The sequence below is a fragment of the Marmota marmota genome, unplaced genomic scaffold (genome assembly GCF_001458135.2).
Source record: "Marmota marmota marmota unplaced genomic scaffold, marMar, whole genome shotgun sequence".
In the NCBI taxonomy this organism is placed as follows: domain Eukaryota; kingdom Metazoa; phylum Chordata; class Mammalia; order Rodentia; family Sciuridae; genus Marmota; species Marmota marmota.
The window spans coordinates 13,770,180-13,783,241 of record NW_025999982.1 but is presented as its reverse complement, the minus strand read 5'-3'; the positions used below and the strand labels follow the sequence as shown (position 1 = coordinate 13,783,241).

General features: G+C 35.1%; 1 protein-coding gene across 3 annotated transcripts in view; it reads left to right on the top strand.

The window, feature by feature from the left end:
• Positions 1 to 140: 140 nt before the first annotated feature.
• The window catches only part of LOC107143971 (24-hydroxycholesterol 7-alpha-hydroxylase), a 117,022-nt gene continuing 104,100 nt past the window's right edge, over positions 141 to 13,062 (top strand). Inside the window, exons 1-3 of one of the 3 annotated variants that reach the window (XM_048805422.1) lie at positions 141 to 538; positions 8,922 to 9,057; positions 10,973 to 11,147. In XM_048805422.1, the coding sequence (XP_048661379.1) occupies positions 347 to 538; positions 8,922 to 9,057; positions 10,973 to 11,147 (503 nt within the window). In that variant the 5' untranslated portion in view covers positions 141 to 346. The remainder of the gene's footprint in view (positions 539 to 8,921; positions 9,058 to 10,972; positions 11,148 to 13,062) is intronic. The other 2 variants (XM_048805421.1, XM_015487819.2) reach the window with 2 other exon arrangements.

Sequence of the window (13,062 nt, the reverse complement as noted above, 5' to 3'; positions counted from 1 at the left end):
GCGGGTAGAAAGACGCCGGTTAAGCAGTTGTCCCTAGGTCTCCATGGCAGCAACTCTTGCTCCCTCCCTCCAGCCCCGCCCCGCCCCGCCCCGTCTAGCCCAGCCCAGCCCTTGCCTGGTTTTGGTGGTAGCCAGGATTTGAAATAGAAGAGGAGGTGGGAGGGAGCGATGATGCAAACATCACCTAAAAATTGGGGCGGGGAAAGGAAGTTACAATTACGAAAGAGAATTAGCTGCAAAAGTTGGAGCGGAAAGATTGGGAGACTCGGAGGGTCTTCCCTAGCCCACAGGGTACGAGAAAGTGCCAGGTCAGCAGGACTTTGTCAAACTTCTTTCATTTTGGAAAATGATGGAACAAAATACAGAATTGATTTCCCCAACAGTGATTATAGCCCTGGGTTGCGTTGCTCTTTTCTTATGCCTTCAACGAAAGAATTTGCGTAGACCTCCGTGCATCAAGGGATGGATTCCTTGGATTGGAGCTGGACTGGAGCTTGGGAAAGCCCCTCTAGAATTTATAGAGAAAGCACGAATCAAGGTATGTGGCGCGCGGGCGGGTTTTTCAGAGAAGTTAACATTTTCCTTTTTATTTATTTTTTCATTAGATTTCAGGTGCAATATTAGAACACCGGGAATATACCTCCTTCCTGCAATTAAACATTGTTAATAAAGCATTTTTAATCCCTCTACTAACAATCAACAACCATGTCCTACGCAAGGTTTTGCGAAGGAGACGAAATACAATGCAGCTTGCATCTGCCTTACTGGAAGTAGAGATTAACTTTTAAGTGTTAGTTACTTCATCGAAGTTAATTTCGAAGTGAATACATTTTAACTAAATGCTTGCAATAGTTGTGAAAAACAGAAGTGTAATGTGATTTAAATTTGTGAAAATGAGTGATAAATTCGTATCCAAAATGGAGCTAATACCAGGATACTGTAAAAATTGCTTGCAAAATTGATCTTTACAAATGTAAGGGGTACTGTTTTTCTTGCTGGTATTGTTATTGATGATGGGTGGTTGTAATAGATGTTTTTGTTCTTAAAGTGTCTTTCAAATGTTTGAGCATTTTAGGGAAAAAACATTTGCCAGCCTTTTAATTTCTATTCAATTTCCAGCCACCAAGATTTTGTGGTGATGCTAACCATCATCATTATTGTGTATTGTATTACAATATTTTCTGTGCTTCCTCCATATAGGTTTCTATCTGGTTAGCCCAATTTACAAAATAATTCTATATATAGTAGTAGCATTATATATACTTTTGATGGTTTACCTTAAAAATTTCTGAGATTCCAATTTGGTTTAAAATCTTGGGGAATAGTGAAGAGAACTAAGATGAAAATAAGAGTAACCAAAATATCACACCAGAAATGAAACATTAAAATTTTAGAGTATATTATTTTGCCTTTTTTTCTGTGCATTTATAAACTATCGAGTAAATAACAGCGGCATAATACTGTAATTCTATTCTGTGTCCCTTTGAATTTAAAATTTAATGTGAATAATTTCTCCATGTCAGTATTTCTCTGAATCTTTTTAATGGCTATATTTCATGATATAAAGATATGATAGCATACTTAAATCTCAGTAGTTGCATGTTGAAGTTGTTGCCACCCTTTTTCTTTATCTCAAACATTGTTTCTTAGCATGTGTGTATGTGGTCTTACATTTTGCACTTATCTGATTGTTTCCTCAGAATAAGTTTCTAAAACTAGAATTGCATATGAGAAAATGCACATTTAAATTGGGTATCATATTACCCTTGTCCAAAGATGTAACAATATATACTTTTTAACTCCCTTTGAGTGTATGGATTGCATGGCTTCTTATATCCTGGATCATACTGTATACCAATATTCTTCATAATTTTTGCTAGTCCAATAGATGAAAAAAGGTATCTCCTGAAAAAACACTCCTTTGTTCCCTACAGCCTTTTGTAGGCATCTGATTCTGATAATTTTTAAGGATTTTTTAATAAGCTTGATCAGATTAAATATTTGTAAGGAATCTGTAGTTTTCTTTCTTTCTTTCTCCCCCCACCCCCTTTTCTTTCTCTTTCTTTCTTCTACAGTGCTGGAGATGGAGCCCAGGGCCTCATGCATGTTAGCCAAGCACTCCACCACTGAACCACATCTCCAGCCCTCTGTAGCTTTTCTTAAATGAAACAAGTTGTATGAGTCAACTATAATATTATGTGACACAGTACAAATTACCTTTTTCTAGTATTAAAATATAAAAGATGACTATATTGTTTTATATTTGATACTGAAAGTTATTATGCTTCACTCTTGCCTCTTCCCCTTGTACTGGTCATCTGGGCAGGATGCTAAGAAAGGGTGGGAACTCCCATCTTTGGTGCCAGGGGAGATTTAAACTGTAAAAAACACCAACTCTTACTAGGGGATGAAATTGATCAAATTGTGTTATATTGTGTGAGTGTATGAGTATGTAGCAACAAATCTCACTATTGTGTAAAAAATAAGCAACTATAAAGAAAAACAAATTCATTAAAAGGCTATTGGGAATACAAAGAAACTTGGAGGTGAATAATATATTGATTATCTTGATTGTGGCAATTTTACAGGTATGTATATATATATTATATATATATATATATTATATATAATATATATATATATATATGCCAATTTTAGCATACTGTATACTTTAATATGCAATTTATTGTATGTCAGTTATACTTAAATAAAACTTTTTTTAAAATAACCCTCAAGCAGAAATGTTCAGATCAGCATTTCTGACTGTAATTAAACCCCCCAGGGGAGATTTGCTTTCTTAAGCCATTTTCAGATCATCTTGGGAGACAAGTGGTTTTCTTCCCAGAAAAGCCCATTGTGTAAGTAATAAACCTTTCCATACACCATTCTTGTGTGGGTGACATCATCAGTCTTGACATTGGAACCAGATTTTGAGTAGAGGGTGCATTCTGCTTTCTCATGGTAGCTGCAGTAATTTCTAATTGGTAGCCTTGACAGAAAACTGCATTTAAGTGGCTACTGTAGGAAACACTAACTGCATACTGAACCACTTAAAGTCTCAGCATGAGAGATTGCCCCCTCAGCTTCTTCTGCCCCTGGAGAAGGCAGAGAAGAGAAAGCTTTAGCAACTGTAAAAATCCTCCCTTTATTTTTATTTAGTAATTGAGTAGATGATGCATCAATATAGTTCAATTTTTTTTGAAAAAAATAAAAACTACAGTGAAACATCTCTCTGACCTCTGTTTCATTGCCACTCAGTTCTTTACCCATTATTCCCAGCCTTGGTAATACTAATTCATTTCTTATATATCCTTTCATAGTTTCTTTAACTGTGTACAAACAAATACAATTATAGATTCTTATTATCCATCTTTTATACGCAAAATGCATCATACTACCCACTGTTTTTTGGTTAAAAGATACTGAAATATTTACTTATCAGTACTATCTAGAACTTTCAATGTTTTTTTTAAGATGTATGGATATACCTAACTTTATTTAACATGTTTCCACATTGATAATCATGTGGGGTATATTTCTAAAATAATTCATAATGATCCCCACCTTTTGCAACCCATTCCCATGTATAATTACCTCCTGTGAGGTGTCAGCAGAACTTAGTAACTCCCTTCTAATGAGTAAAATATGGCATACATGATGGGATGTGACTTGTGTCCTTAAGCCTTCCTTTGGATAACAGACTCTATTTTTTTCTCAACTCACACATTTTATGGAGAGACCCATAAGATAGGAAACAGAGGGAGGCCCTGGCCCACAGCCAGTTAAGAACTAAGGATTGTGGAAAACTGAATCCTGCTGCCCACCATGACCTTGACAGCAGGTCCTACCCTAGTTGAGCACTAGATGGCTGATGCTCTATTTTTAGTTAGAAGCTCACAAAAGGAAAACAAAAACAAAAAACATGTTGAAAACCCAATATTTGAAAATTTTGAGACAGGATTTTGTTTATATTTCAAACTGAGTCTGGTTATATCAGTCTTTAATTATGATTTACAATTTTTTAAGCATAAGACTTTGATAAAATCTCTAGTATTTTGACTATGAAAGTAATTTTAAAGGTCTAATAGTATGTGTCTCAGGCTGCCCATTGACAGCTAAGGTCATCTATTTGTTGACATGATGGAAACACTATTTGCAAACAATATCCCGAAATGCATTAGGACAAGTTTGGATATTTTGTAAAAATGATAGTGAATAATTCCATAAAACTCTTGGAAAGTTGTTGACACAATTAGCATCATTATTTTTTCAGACTTGATTGAATGAAATGGTATCTTCCTCCCACCACATTTATAGTGCTGAAATCCATAAATAAGAGTACAAGATACAGCTAGCAAACCAACTTCCCCCAAACACAGTTCTCTATATTAAAATGGCTTAACTAAGGACACTATTTTCCCATTGAAGAGCTATTTGATGGCCTTACATGTAGTAATGTATCATGAGTTAAAATCAACTTTCTCTAATATTATTAGAGCTATTCCAATTTTCACGATACATCCTTTTTCTATTCCTTATTTTTCTACTGTTCTGAGTCTTTAACTTGTCTCATGTGAAATACAAAATACGTTGAGCTGAATGAAGAAAAAAGTAACATCAGAGTTTATATCACTAAGTACTTATATTAGAAAAAAACAAAAACCTGAAGTTAATAATCTGAGCTTTTGCCTCAAGACTCACCCAAAGCAGCCAGATAATCCCAAAGCAACAGAGGGAAAGAAATTTTAAAAAGCAGAAAACAAGGAAATTGAAAACAGAAAAAAAGCAATGGAGAAAATCAATGAAAGAAAAAGTTGGTCTTTTTAAAAGATCAATAACATTGCCAGACCTCATGTAAGAGTGACAGAAGACAGAAGTGACCAGTATTAGTAATGAAACAGGGGATATCACTGTAGACCCTGTAGACATCAAAAGAATGATGGAATACTATGAATAACCCTGCATACATAAATTTAACAACTTAGATGAAATGGACCAGCTCCCAGAAAAACACAAACTACCACTACTATTCAATAAGAAATAGATAATTTAAATAGGCTATACTACTATGAAAATTGAATTTGTAATTTTTAAATTCCCCTAATAGAATTCTTTAGGTCCAGATTGTTTCACTGGGAGATTATACCAAATGTTTAAAGAAGTAACAATCTATTATATGCAATCTCTTCAGAAAGTAGAAGAGAAGGGAATGCTTCTTGTTCTGATGTCAAACCAAAGAAAGTGCAAATGAAAAAAAAATAGATAAGTATTCTATATGAATACACAGGCAAACCTATAAAAAAATCAACAAATAAAATTTAGCAATATATGGAAGGAATTACCAAGTAGGGGTAATTACCAGGGATTCAAGATCATTTTAATATTTGAAAATCAACCAATATAAAGTACCATATCAATAGGCTACAAGAGAAAAAAGTGTATGATTATATCACTTGGTACAGAAAAAGCATTTGACAAAATTCAGTATTTATTCATGATAAAAAAATTCAGAAAATTAGGAATAGAGAGGAAGTTTTTCAACTTGATTAAGAATTTCAACACAAATTATATAGCTAACAGGATACTAAATGATGAAAGACTAATGTTACCCCTCCATGATTGGGAACAAAGCAAAGATTTCTGATTTCACTATTCTTAATAAACACAGTATTGGAACATTTACCAGTGCAACAAAGCAAGGAAATAAATTAAAGCCATATGCTTGGAAAGGAAGAAATAACATTTTCCCAGTTTTCAGATTCTAGAATTGTGTAGAAAATACCAAATAAAAATAAATAAATAAATAAATAAACCTCTTGAGAAGTTTTGTAAGGTCTTATTCAATTTTCAGTTGTATTGCTATATACTAACAATGAATATGTGGAAACCATTATTAAAATATAATGCCATTTATAACCATTTAGAAAAAAATATGTAGATATAAATTCACCAAATATGTACATGACTTACATGCTGAAATCTATAAACACTGATTTAAAAAGTCGTAAGTGGGAGATACATTGTATTCATGGATTGAGAAAGTCATCATAGTAAAGATATCAGTTCTCCCCAAATTGAAATCCAGTTTAATGCAAATACTATCAAATTCCCAGCAAGATTTGTTGTAAATATAAGCAAGATTATTCCAAAAATTATATGGAAAGGCAAAGGAACTAGAACACCTAAAACAATTCTGAAAAAGAAAAGTAGATGAAATCATTCCACTCAGTTTTAAAACTTATTATTTATCAAGATTGTGTGATATTGGCAAAGGGATAGAGAAAATGATCACTAGAACAGACTAGAGAATTTAGAAAGAGACCCATACCAATAGCTAACTCGTCTTTTGACAAAGGTGCAAAACTAATTCAACAGAGTAAAGATAGCCTTCTCAACCAATGGCGATGAAGTAGTTTGATACTCTTAACTGTCACTGGAGGAGTTCTCAGGACAAGTGGGATCTCAACTCAGGACAAGTGGGATCTTTGGCATACATAAAGGAAAATAATTTCAGCATACACCAGTTTCAACAATTTAGGAAAAAAATGATACTGATATGGTCTATTGAAAGAGACAGAGAGAAAGAGCAAGAGACAGCAACCCCTTGGTTTGGGACATTAATATCTATAGAGGGACAGTACTAGGGCTGGGCTGGAGGTAGAGTCAGGGCAGAGTTACAGGGTTTCACACTAGTTTTCCTAGCCTTCTCCTCATATTACGTTGGGGGCAAGGTTGCCAGCCAAGGGCAGGAGCTGGGTTGCTCAGAAGTTGCTTGTTTTGCATTCCAGTGGTTCATGGTCATTTCCTGCATCCCAGTGGGCACTTTATTTATTTATTTATTTTGGAGATTTAGTATATCTTTCTTTTTCTGTATCCTCAAATTCCTGTCTCAATAAACAAAACAAACTGACCTCCAAACACCAAAATGTGCCCATCAACCTAAGTCTTACATCTTAAACAAAAATGCATTCAAAATAGATCATGAACTTAATGTAAAACATAAAGCTATAAAACTTTTAGGAAAAAACCATAGAGACTATAATCTTAATCTAGGTCTAGGAAATTGTCCTTAGATTTTAGCCCCTACCCATCCATGTGGCAAAAGGCCACCTTCCATGTTATGGTTTAGATCTGGACTGTCTCCTTCCAGATCTCATGTGTTCAGAGTTAGGGCTTTGGGTAGTAATTGGATCATGAGGGCTCTGACCGATCCGGTGGACTGATCCAACTATGGATGATTGGACTACTGGGACATGGGACCTGTTGGAGGAAGAAGCTCATGGGGATGTGCCCTGGAAGGGTTTATCTCCCTGCCACATTATGCTCTGCTTCCTGGCCACCATGAGGTGAGCAGCTGTCAAACAATGAAAAAGACTCGTCTTCTAAGTATTGATTAGTAAATAATTGAAATAATATTGGTAATATTGAAAAGCAATGCCGATGTCTGGGTCATCACTGTGGGAGGATGGGCTTCACTTTCTAGCAATGCAGTGATTCTTGGACCCACAGTTGCCTGGTAGCACCCACAAATGTATCATGGGAGTAATCATCTGCCATCTCATTATAGGTGTAGAAATGACTGTTATTGAAGTAGCAATGAGCATAAATGATGTTCTGAGACATCTATAATAACTGTAATGGGCTGTGAAAGTGTGGTTTCTTATGATGATAGAATCATGGGTAAGAGTATGGTTTTTTGCCTACATTCATCATTAAATCAAATACTCAATTATAGTTGGAATTCACCAAAATGACATCCCTATTTCCCAGCAAGATGATGGACTCCCTGAAGTGAAACTTCATGCTAGAGTATGTTTTATAGGCTGCTAGGAGTGTCTCAAGAGAGAGAGAGAGAGAGAAAATAAAATGAGGTGGGAGATAAAGGCAAAATGTAGAACAAAGAGAAAGCAAGGGAGCAGAGGTTCCATAAGCCAGGGAAGGAATTGGTGATTCATAGGAGCGGGAACTTCTGTCCGTGTTAACAGGAGGGAAAGCTGGGGCAATGGGCACAAATTTGCTTGATTAGCCAGATGCAGTGCTCAGAAGATGAGGCTGCTCTCAGTTCATTGCCTGCATCTTTTCCAGTTAGTTATAAGGCAGGATCTTGTAACAGGGTCTCAGAAGGAGAGAGTTGAGTAAGAAGTACAGGTAAAATTGCTCTTTTGGAAAATAAGAAAGTGGACAGGTTAATGGACAGAAAAGTGTTTGAGTTTGCAAGACATAGTTGAGTGACCATGGATTTCCTGTAAAAGCAGCTGGTAATTTTGTGTCTTGTTCTTGAGTAATGTCAAGCTATTAGTTGCTTATAATCCTATTGATATCTTGACAACAATAGTTTATATCATAATGTTGATAAATTCTCTAGTTATTATTTATAATTATTGTTTTCTAATAATTATTTTATAATGCCAGGCAATGTTAGGATTACATGCCTGTAATCCCAGCGACTTGGGAGACTGAGGCAGGAAGATCGCATGTTTGAGGCTAGCCTCGGCAACTTAGTGTGACCTTTAGCAACTTCGCAAGACCCTATCTCAGAATAATAAAACGTGAAAGGGCTGAGGATGTGGCTGAGTGGTAAAGTTGGAGAAAGAAGGCATTGATTCCCTGGGATCAATCCCCAATACCAAATAAATAAATAAATAAATAAATAATGATAATAATAATAATTATTATTTCATACTATAAGAAAGGAAGATATGAGTTAATAATAACTATCTTATTAGACATTATTAGGACAGAATAAATTTGGATTTATATAACAACATGGTTGAAACAGTCAAAATTTATAATTAATTATCAGATATAGTCCTAATAATTTTTATCATGACCATAATTTCAGTATTGGAGTTCTTGAGGAAAATGTAATCATTCTTAGAAATGCTTATTAATATAAAATGTGTTTCTATGTTTTATTTCAGTATGGACCAATATTTACTGTCTTTGCTATGGGAAACCGAATGACATTTGTTACTGAAGAAGAGGGAATTAACGTATTTCTAAAATCCAAAGAAGTAAATTTTGAGCTAGCAGTACAAACTCCCGTCTATCGTACAGGTAAATAATACATTCAGGTATTTCATTTGAAGTACAATGTTGGAATTCAAGAGAAGTTGAAGGCAAAAATTACATCCTTACGCTTCCATCAAGAATGATGAGGGCCCATTACTTTATTCTCCAGGTAGAACTAGAAGGAGAAAATAGCATGGGATGAACTTTTCTGGTCATTGAAGGGCAAATTATTGGCAGGCTGATACTTTTAGACTTCAGTTAGACATGTTGAAAGAGATGGGGTTACCTCACTGTTTTTAAAGACTATTTGGAGTGTGTATCAAGTTACAGCACCCAAAATGTTGGTAAAACTGTTCTGCAGCTGTGACGACAGCTCTTGGCTTGATTACATGTTGTTGCTCCACTTTCTGTTTAGGAAGCCCTTGAATGGCTTTTCCTGACATATCCCACAGGGCTAGTAAGGTAAGCTAGGGCCTGGCTTGCCTGTTCACAAATTCCCCATCTAATTTAGCGACTGCTGGCTTGTCGTGGGGGTGTGCTTCTACTGTGGCTGTTGGCCTTCCTTTCTTCCCAGGCTGTGGATTTGTGTGCTGAAGCTATTCGTCCTTCCCCAAATGCAAAGCTGGTTCACTCTGTGCCCATTTGTTTTCTCTGCTTTCACAATGTTTGCACTTGTTTCTACCATCTACGTCTTCTTTCTTTCTTTCTTTCTTTCTTCTTCATGTACTCTCATTCATTTCTTGCTCTTAAGACAAAAAGTTTTAAATTTCTCAGTGATCAATAACATAATTGTTTTTTTTCTTCTTGCTTGCATGAAAATCACATGTTGGTTAAACACTATTTGGTGCTTAGTGATATATGGGTTGTGGAATTTCTGATCAAGAAATATAAATATTTTGAAGGCTTTTAATCTGTATGGTAACATATCCTTTTAGGAAAAAAATATACTAACTTACCTATTGAGGATTATGGAAATTATCTTTTATTTTCATCTGAGCCTCTCCTGGGGCCTTTTATGTATAAATATTTCTGTTTAATAGATGAAATATGATAATAGGAGCAGGGGTTGTGGCTCAGTGGTAGAGCCCTTGCCTAACATGTAACATGGTTCGGTTCTCAGCACCGCATGTAAATAAATAAAATAAAGGTCCATTGACAACTAAAAAATATTTTAAAAAATAAATATGATAATATTTACTCTTAAGCCAGTTTCCCATTCCTTTTTAAAATTCTCATAGAGAAGATATATGCTCAGGAAATCTAGAGCTTATTTTTAATTAACTTACAAAATATAACCTACACATAATAAGATGACGAAATGTAAAATTATATTTTTATATTTGATAAAAGATACTTCAGAGACAATACAACAAGATAAAAGAAAAATCTAAGGAGATATGTTTTTAATAACCTTATATTTCGACTACCCCTACCTAACTGGAAGTGTATATTGTGAAAAGAACATGAATATAAAGGAAATAGTGGAGTCAGTTATTCATGGGATTTGAAAAGGCTTTTTGGTACAAGTAACATTCAAGAAGATACTAGAAGGATAAATAGAAATTAGCAAGAGAAATGTGGATCTTATCAATGTGGGTAGGTAGGTGGGGGTAGATGCTAGGGTAGTAAAACAAAGAATGTTTTGAGCATTTTGAATAGCTTCTGAAAATGCTGGGATATGTAAAATATTATGTATTTTAAATATGCATGGAATATAGATTTAGAGAAGGAAGAAGCAGAAAACCAATCCTCTCCATCCCTTAAAGTGAGTCACCCTCTAGACTGGTGCTTTCTCACAGTATGGACTGAATCTTCACCTGCATTTACTTGCCAGATGTGATTTTATGTAAGAAAAGGATTTTGGTAATCATCCCTACTGACCAAGAATTGGCAGAGGTATACTGTTCGTATGCTTTAAAGAGTGGTTGCTTGTTTTGAAAATAGTTTTCTCTGTTTATAGCATCAATTCCAAAGAATATCTTTTTAACACTGAATGAAAAGCTATATATTATGATGAAAGGGAAAATGGGGACCTTCAACATACATCAGTTTACTGGGCAACTGACTGAAGAGTTACATGAACAATTGGAAAATTTAGGCACTCAGGGGACAATGGAACTGACCAACTTTGTAAGGTAAATAGGTAAAATAGGTAAATAAGTAAATGTGTTTGTATGATTTAATCATGCTTTTTTGGAATTAAAAAAAATTTTTTTAATATGATACATTGGACTTTGGAAATTACTTGGTATAATGAAGTAATTAGAAACAAATTGATTCAATACAGTTAATGAAGTCTACCAAATGAGGCTATTAAAAATTAAAAAAAAAATCTTAAATTTTAATTAGTGTGCAATTTTAGTTTAGCACTTCAATTTTGTTGTAAGCAAATAAGCCAATACAATCATTTTGATATATTTATAGTAATTTCTATAGCATCCTTCTAGTAATCGTGTATATGTCACATGGATGTACCTCTCACAATTATCATACAGCCACCATTCAGAGCAGTCTGTGATGATCAGACACTGAGAGGACAGGAGAGAGAAGGGAATGGTGAAGTGGATCATGAGGATCCAGGAGGTACCTGTGAGACTTCAAAAGGTAGTCCAGACAAAACCAGGGTAGGTCTCAGAACTGTTTTAAGACTGTTATCTTAGAAGGTAGGTCCCAAGAGACAGGAGAGAGCTTGGGGTTGGGGATGGATCAGCTCTGTTCTAAAGCTTTCTGGAAAAGTTTAAGGCTGGGCATGGAAGCTATGAGGGCAAATTCCCTCCACACATAAAGAGATTTAAGAGATTTGGTAGATTAGAAAACCTGAAGCTCTTTTCCACCTCAGTGGAAGTCTGGAATGCTGAAGGCAAAATCCAGCAGTTCTGACTTAAAACAGAATGATGTATAGTGGTTTCTTAGAAGTTCAGAAAGACAGGGGGGGCTGGGGAAGCAAACTCAACCAACCAAACTTAAAAATTTGCTAAAGCTTGCATAGTATCTGTAATAAAACAATGCAAATCCCTGGATGTTTTTGAAACTTTGGAGAAAAGTGATCCTAAAGGGGCATAAATATCTTTGATATTAGAATATCTTTTTTTAAATTTTTTTTTAGAGAGAGAGAGAGAGAGAGAATTTTTTTAATATTTATTTTTTAGTTTTTGGCGGACACAACATCATTGTTTGTATGTGGTGCTGAGGATCGAACCCAGGCCGCAGTCATGCCAGGCGAGCGCGTCACCGCTTGAGCCACATCCCCAGTCCTAGAATATCTTTGAATATTGAGTATTTGGGGATATTCTTTTCTTTTTTTAAAAAATATTTTGTTTTAGTTTTAGTTGGACACAATACCTTTATTTTATCTTTATATGGTGCTGAGGATCGAACCCAGTGCCCTGCCTGTGCTAGGTGAGCGCTCTAACCGTTGAGCAACAATCCTATCCCCAGATATTCTTTTCTTAATTATGTCACATTAATCATTTTACTCACTTACAGTAAAAAAATATTAAAGATCAGAGTGTATTTCAATATGCACTAGTTTGAATATGTGGGATCCTGTGAGGAATTATGAAATCTGGTAACTACTCCTGCCCTTGATTCTCTGGTTACTTGAAAGGCAAGGGCTGTACCTTAGACATTGTTATTATTTTCTTGTTGAACTGCATTGAATCAATTTGCTTCTGTTTTTTTATCTCATATTTGTCAGGCTTTATCTAATGTGTCTGCTTAGAAAGGATTTTAGAATCTTTAGATAAATAAGACCACAATTTCAGCTATCCCCAAATCATCTTGACCACAGTTAGCAGATATTAAAAATTTTTAAGAGTGATTTTTCCAGTGGTTCCGGAGGCTGAGGCAGGAGGATTGCAAGTTTAAACTGGCCTCAGCAAAAAAGCAAGGTGCTAAGTAACTCAGTGAGACCTCATCTCTAAATAAAATATAAAATAGGGCTGGGGTGTGGCTCAGTGATCAAATACCCCTGGGTTCAATCCCCAGTAATTCCCCCACCTCAAAAAAAAAAAGAGTGATTTTCCCCAAAAGAAATTGTCACATAGTATC